Consider the following 7785-nt stretch of genomic DNA (forward strand, 5'->3'; position numbering starts at 1 on the left):
TTTCTAACGCAGCTCTCCAGAGCCAGCAGCTCTTTCCCCTCGCTTCTCTGTTTGTTTTATTCCCATTACTGCCCTCACTCAAAATGTAGAGTTCTCAGGGCTCTTCCTGGAAGAAAAAGTCAGGATCTTGATTAGAAGGGTCTCTGGGGGCAGTGATCCTTGAGGTTGGGGACCTGTGACACCTTGAGCTGATCAGGACAAGTAGGAAGTCCCCAGGTCTCCTTAGGGCTAGACTTTGGGATGGGCTCTCAGGGTCGCTAAGGTTGCCTTTTCACGTGGACCACACAGACTGGAACAGAGAAGGCTGTGTGGGAACCCCAGTGGACTGCAGACCAGGGGCTCAGCCTCTCCCGTCTTGCAATCTGACCTGATTTTCTGAAGGGCACAGGGTAAGTGTTGGTGAGGGTTCTGGGAAAGTGAATGGATGGGTAGTGCTGCTTATAGTTTCAACTAGAAAAGTGAAAAATTGTTGTATTTTTGATATCTGAATAATGCCTCAAACACCTTTGTTAATGTGAAATATTCATCAACCCCTTGTGTTTTGAGAATTCATTTCACAAAACAGCCACAGTACCCTTCTGGATTGTCTGGTTGCCAAATGAACTCATTTATCCACTTCATTCATTCATTCATTCATCAGCTATTAGAGCATCCACTGTGGTCATGATAAAGGGTGTGCCATATTGAACAAGATATAGTCCCGAGTTCTTCCTGTTCTTGCTGGAGTCCTGGATGGGAGATGAGGAAATGGGGTGTAAAGGACACTGACTGGGAACAAAAGGTGTAGGGCTTTAATCTCACTCCTGTTTCAACTTCTGAGCAAATTCAGACCGAGCACTAACCATTGTGACCTTCACCTTCTGTACATATAAAACAGGGTTAAATTGTCTTTGCATCTAATTTTGTCCCATTGCATTTGTTTTTTTAAGAGTTCACATACAAATAGTTAAATAAGAAATGTTTTGTACCCTTGGTCGGGAGAAAGAGGCCAGTGATTATTCTGTCATAGTTGATGGTACTGTCTCTACATCTAGCATTGACTGTGAACACCCACAGACAAAAGACAGCCACTTCTCACAAAAATACTGTGCAGTTGGGGTAATGAGTTTATTATATTTATATACAAGTAAGCATTTATTGACGTTTTGTCAAAAGTGAGGGATGAGGTAACAGAAAGTATTACGGCATGATAACGAGCTAGCTGCACCAGGCCAGTACCAAGCTTTAAGACTCAAAAGAACGCAGACCCCTAACATTACAGCTTTCAGGCAGTGTAGTTATCCAGACCACACGGGCAACGCTAACAGGACAACAAACACCACTGACGAGGCAGCTGCTGACTGGGGATGGAGCGGGCCGGTGGGTGCCTGGGGTCACTGTTGGGAAAGGGCTTTAAAATCGCATAAATCCCCCATATCTTTTTTCCATTTCAGGAACTTCTTTAGAGTAACTTTCACCTTCTTCATCGGAGGGCAGAGACTCAGCAAAGCGCTTCAGGAAGCCCCCGTACCTCTTCTGGTAGTCCGCCCACCACTCTGGGCGGCCCACCCTCCTCATGAAGCCCCCATAGCGCTTCTGCAGCTCTTTTGCTTCATCTTCCAGCGGGGGGCTTCTTTTGAGGCCTCTCATGAAGCCCCCATACCTCTTGCTCACACTGTCGTCCTCCCTGTCGGTGCTCTCCTGGTGGTGGCTCTCTCTGGCACGGTTGTCTCCTGTTCCCAGGAGCTCTTTCAGCAGGTCGGAGGAGTTGGCCAGGGTGTCACCCTCATCTGCATCCTTCTTCATGAAGCCGCCATACCTCTTGGCAAGGATCTCCCCTCCATTGGCTTCTTCTTCTGGCTCCACAGGATAAAGCTCATCCATCTTCTTCATGAAGCCCCCATACCTTTTCATGAACCCTCCGTACTTCTTGGCTAGCAAGTGGCCCTCATCCTGTTTGCCGCTGTCTTTGAACATGTCGATGCTATCCCAAGGGAACTCAGGCTTGAACACCTGCAGGAGATCCTTGCAGGTCTCCCAGATTTTGAGAGAAGGCAGTTGTCCTTCACATTCCAGTGTGCAAGCCTGGGAAGACAAGAAGACGCATGACCAAAAGAGACCCTTCTGAGCCAATGATGGACCGTGGTTATCTGTTTAATATACACACTGTCACAGAGAAAAACTATCTCTGCTCTCTCATCATAGCTTTCTCTCAAACTGAACAGCAGACCAGGGAGCACTGGAAAAAGGAATCCAGTGGGTAATGAAGTCTCGTTAGAGATCTTGTTGGGTATGCTGTGTCCTCCCAGGATCCTCAACTCTGACTCAAACGGCGGCCTTCAGAACCCAGTCTCGCCACATTGTTTCCTACTGAAGATGCAATTTTGTTTGAGACTTTTTGAGCCCTACGGGAGGAATTTCTATTTATCTGATTAGGGACATTTCCTAAAATTTCCCTCCACAAGAAACAAGCTTATTAATGAGACTTAGGAGATTTATTAATGAGTGACCCTTGTCACTATCTTACTCAGTCTTCCTGCAAATACTTCCAACCTTCAAAGAAAAAAAAGGGGCAATCCCAAAATGAGTTTAAAAGGAAAGGCACTCAGAACCCTACACCACACTTATTTGTTATGAATTACTTGATTGGCCAAAAAAATTAGATGCTTTGACCTTTCTTTCTTTCTTTCTTTCTTTCTTTCTTTCTTTCTTTCTTTCTTTCTTTCTTTCTTTCTTTCTTTTTTCCCCCTGTGGCTGATTAAAACAGATTCGATCATTTTGAACCAAATGCTGTTAATTACCTGGATGCAATGCACAGATTACTCATATTATTTTCTTAAGATTAAGCCATTGGTGTATAAAACAGGTCCTTTCCAATGCAGACGTATTCTTTAATAAAGGAGGAATTAGCAGCATGTAATTACTTTCTTATTATAGAGCAATTCAGCTCAAGCCATAGTCAGCTTTAGGCTACACATCTTAAATGACTCCTTCAGACAATTTTTCTAGTCAATTGCTTGCCTTCAATAAAAAAAAAACATGAATATTAGATAATGTTACAAAATCCTATGATGTTCCTAAGCATTTCAGGGGGCTTCACAACCTTTGAAAGGACCTTATAGACACCAGCCTACAGCCTTTGATTTAGACAGGAATTCTAGTCCTGTTCTTGGCATTTAAAAATTGGTATGTTCATATTAAATACACACATTATTTTCACAATGAAAGCTTTTTATTCATGCAACAAAAATCTTCTGGAAAGATAGTTAACCAACTTTTAATGGTTATTTTAGTTTTGTGTCTAAGAAAATTAAATACAGGAGTACATAAAAGTTAAAGAGGAGCTAATTAAAATAACCCATTTTATTCTTGGAAATACATGATTAAAGACTCAAAACATCATTAAAAGCTTAAGAAATACAAGTCGTAATAAGATTTACACTCTAAAAATGTATTTCCTTGATTTGGTGGCCAAAAATGAATGTCATTGATGTAGCTTTAGGGGTAATTATCACACACTGAGTGCTCTGGTCTAGAGCATACTAAATGGTAACATCTAGACAACTGTCAAGGCATCTCGGTGCCCACTACACTATCTCATGGGAACCTGGTAAATATTTATTGACTAACTCTGTACCTTTGGCTAGGCAACCTCCTTTTGCCCCTGAGTTCTAGCAAAATTCCAGAACAGCTGTAATTTTAACAACATTTGAGCATTAACTAATTCTCTGTCAATGAGAAAACAGCAACATTAAATGTATACCACAATGGAAAACAAATTATTCATTCAAAAGGCTTCCTAAAAGATGTTGTCGTTAGTAGAGGCTTTTCCCTAGCCTGTTCATACTGCATGTGCCCTCTATCATCTGCACCACAGATAAGGACAGAGAGCTACAATAGTAAGGACAAACTGTACCGAGGAAAAGCGGAGGAAGAGCAACACCCCTTCCACACTGCTCCCTATCATGTTCTTAATGATGAGTGGCAGTTGAGAAGAAGAGAAACCAGAAGTTTCTCTGCTGTTGGGCAGCTACTTGTCATACAAGGACCTCTTTTCATGCTCCTCAGCAATGGAAAAGGACGATGAGCATCATTTTTGATCTTGGTAAAGGGAACAGTTGAGTGAAATTTTCTTGACTAGGTATTGCTAAATGTCAGTTATAGTTGAGTTCTCAAGTCATATAATTTAGTAAATCTGCTACTGTTTGAGGCCAGATTATTGGCTCACAAACCCTTCTAGAATTCACATCACCATTACAGAGCTGGCAGAGAACCTTAACACTACGTGTTGAGTTCGTAAGCTTGTACTGTGCTCAGCAAGCAGAGGGCAGAGCTAAAACGCCAGGGACTGCTCAAAAATTACCCGTGGCTGTGCCCCAGAACTCAGGAGCCAGACAGAGATCTTCAGAACCGTATGGTTTTAATCTCCTGTGTATAAAGTCCATTACTCACAAGGTTGATTCTTATTTACACTCGCTCAATCTTTAGGGAAGCCTCACGTGACTATAGTCTCATGACTATAGGAGAAGGAAGAAAGCTGAGTGAGAGCATTGCTATTTAAGATGGAACAATTTTTTCCTCACAGTTTAAATACACAGTGCTCTCCTCTCTAAGACCAAGTTAGTCTACATCAACTGAAATAGATCATGTGATCAACCATTTCAAATGAAGCAAACGACATCTAACTGGAAATATCAGTTTGGATTTTGGAACTCCCTGTTTCTTCTCCATTTCAAACATCTCAAAAATATGAAGCTCCCTCAAAGCCTCAAGTGTAAGCTGTCACAGTTCGAACTAACATGACCCTCTCTTTTGAACTATCAAGGTATTTCAAAGACAGGGCAAGTGATCATTGAGAGAGTGAGTAAAAAAGGAAGCCTCTGGAATCTCAAATCTACAGACTCAGACCCAGGGGCCCCCACTCGTGATTGGAAAGCCTGTGGACGATGACGATGAGAACAGCCATTTTGTCTTCCCTAGCTCCCGTGTGGGGCAGGCTGTCTTTGGACTGATTCCAGCTTCTTGGATGTTGACTGTCTCTCCTGTGCTCTTCTCACAGCCAAATCAAACTGTCATTTTAGCCGTTATTATAAAAATGCAGTCAAGACAAGGCAAAGGGGAATTCTGGGACTATTAGTTCTTTCTGGCCTCTTTGGGCAACTCCCTACCTCTCCCCTTATCCTTTTCCAACCCAGAGAGGAAGGTCTCAGGGCTCAGGAAGCCCAACAAAAACAAGGGGGGTGGGGGGTGGGGCACGTTCTTTAACAAAAACAACTACCTTCTTTGCAGGAAGGATGTTTGTTTGAAGGGCCCTTGGCTTGGGTTCTAAAGTTGGGGTGAAGACTTCTTTCTGATAACCTAGATGAAGTGCTATCCAAGGTACTGAGAGAACACATGTTGGGGTTCCCCAGGATGAAAACAAAATTGGTTTGTGTGGAGATAGATACTTCAGCCCTTAAGGGTCCCAGTAGGCTTGTTCCAACATTGGAAAACAGCGAATAGGGATCAACGTTTTGGAAATGTCAGGGTCACCCGGGTCACCAAAGGCTCGTGCGGTGTACCTTCCGAGCGCGTGTGACGCTAGATGTCTGCAAGTCTGGCTGCATGAGCATGGCCAAGGACATCCCCTCACCGAGAATTCAACTCACCAGGAAGTTGATGTCTCCGGGGCGTACTAGGCGGTAGCTGCACTTGGCGCAGTCCTGGCTGCAATCTGCCTGCACTGTAGCCAGGAGGCAGGACCCAAGCGCCAGCAGCCAGGTGCAAAGTCTCAGGAATCGCGCCATGGGCTGTTGGAGAGAAGGACGCGCACATGTAGTCTTGTCCCGTCTCTGAAAGGTTCCCTAGGAGGAAACCTTGCTGGGTGGGAGGTCGTGGAGCAAGACCCGCACAGACACTCTTTCCTGGACCCCGCCCACAGCCCAACACCTTCCCGGGTGACTCAGGCTCGGTCCGGAGTGGCTCTGGCTGTCCTGGGGCTCCCTCGGGGGCATCCTGTTTTCCTGGGGGCACCCTATTTTCCCGGGGCGTCCTGTCCTCCCGATGGCATCCTGTTCTTCCGAGGGCGTCCTGTCTTCCCGGGCGTCGGTTGCCCAGGGCAAGACTCTGTTTCGAACACTGGAAATCCCGGCTCGGGAGCGGGCGCTTGGGGACGAGGACCGGACCCCCGTGGCAAAGAGGAGCCCCGAGAAAGTTGGGCGAACGCATGCAATTTGGGAACAGGCGACGGTCGCCATGGCATGGGAGACTTGGGGGCAAAGTCACTCACGCTGCCACTGTTCAGACGGAGCAGGCTCCTGGAGGCGCGGGTCCCAGACGCCACTCTGCAAGGGAGAGAGAAGGCAAGTGTGACGCGGTCGCGTCGGGGAGCTGGGCAAGGCGCGGGGCAGATCCCGACCTCACCGTCGCGGTCCTCGGTGTCGCTGGGCTGCGGGGCTCTGAGCGTCTGCCTCGCCGTCCGGAGGCTGGCAGCGGACACAGCCACTTTATAATTAGCCCCAAACCGAAGGAGGCGTGCGCGCCCCAATCGCCGGCGGGCTGCCGCTGACGCAGGCCCTACGCCAGCCCGCGCCGACGCCTGGCGGGAGGGGACGTCCCCGCAGCACGCGGCCCCCGAGGGTGGCGGGTGCGAGTGGGCGCCGGAGGCCCCCCCAGCGCGCAGTTGAGAACTCTGGGGAGGGCACGGAGGGGAAACTGCTTTCCCTGCATGAATCACTTCTGTGGCACCGTGGGTGGGGGTGTTTGAAAGGGCAGACGGACTTGGGTTTCTGTGAGAAGTTGGACACCCTCGGATTTGGCGAACCTGCCCCTTCCCCACCGCCTCTCCAGGACTTCTGCAGGGGCATCCGAAAGTCGTAATTTTTCATCCCTCTGCCCTGACTTTCCTGCTGTCTAACAGCGTCAAGTGCACAATAGTAACTCAGTTAATAGTTACAGAAATCAATAATTGAACCTTTCTGGGGATCTTAAACTTTCTCCTTTAGATCAGTGAGATCTCCGGTCCCAGAAGCAATACCACAGGTACAGAAAACAAAACAAAACCAAGCAACCCCCCCAAACAAAAAGGAACCTCAAAAAACAAAAACCACTTTCTGGGAGGCAAGTTCTCCAAAGACCACAGGAGGGGTCAATCTTGGCTACCGGGCGGACTTGCAGATTCGGGACTTGCTTTCGCCAGAGTGCTGCACAGAGTGTTTTGGGGGTGTTTGATGAGTAAGGGGGGTGTCAGGGAGGTGTGATGTCAGTGTGTCAGGAGTTTGGTGTGGAGGGAACAAAGAAGAACGCTGTCCTGGACGCCGTGTCTTGGGTCTTGCACATCTTGTCCACGGGGAGGGACCTAGCTGCAGAAGGTGAGGCTGAGGCTTGCAGAGCAGCCCGCTCCCTCACTTCCCGGGTCTGTAGATGGTCGTTAGTCAGGAAGCTTAGATCTTACTCCAAGATCTCATTTTTTTTTTTTTTCTACATGTAAAAAAAGGCAGCAGAGGTAACATGCTATTAGGTTGACACACGAGAGAGAAGGCAAGGTGTTTAGGACAGAATCATCTGGAATAATGGACGAAATTACTTAACCTGTCTGGCCTCAAAAGCTGTTTTTAACCACTCACCTCTCTCCTTTGCATCTATTATCAGTTTACCTCACATATCCCTTTTAAAATTCGCCCATTGTTTGTACCTATCTCCTTCGCCCTAGAAGGCTATCAAAAACAGTTCGAGAGTTCATAAAGAGAGGATCTCAAGGTTTTCCCCGTCATACAAGTAATTTGTAAAGGATCTGCCACCGTGTTCAACCTTTGCAGCTCCTGCCTC

General features: G+C 46.9%; 1 protein-coding gene across 1 annotated transcript; it reads right to left on the minus strand.

Annotated features, from left to right (window-relative positions):
* Window positions 1-1309: 1309 nt before the first annotated feature.
* Window positions 1310-6493, minus strand: Penk (proenkephalin). The gene is made up of 4 exons (XM_059253823.1): window positions 6382-6493; window positions 6248-6302; window positions 5628-5768; window positions 1310-2064 (listed from the first exon to the last, which is right to left on the minus strand). Exons 3-4 carry the CDS (start codon window positions 5763-5765, stop codon window positions 1393-1395), a joined length of 810 nt encoding a protein of 269 aa, XP_059109806.1. The 5' UTR covers window positions 5766-5768; window positions 6248-6302; window positions 6382-6493; the 3' UTR covers window positions 1310-1392.
* Between the last annotated feature and the right edge of the window lie 1292 nt (window positions 6494-7785).

Source organism: Peromyscus eremicus, chromosome 2 (assembly GCF_949786415.1).
Source record: "Peromyscus eremicus chromosome 2, PerEre_H2_v1, whole genome shotgun sequence".
Taxonomy (NCBI): domain Eukaryota; kingdom Metazoa; phylum Chordata; class Mammalia; order Rodentia; family Cricetidae; genus Peromyscus; species Peromyscus eremicus.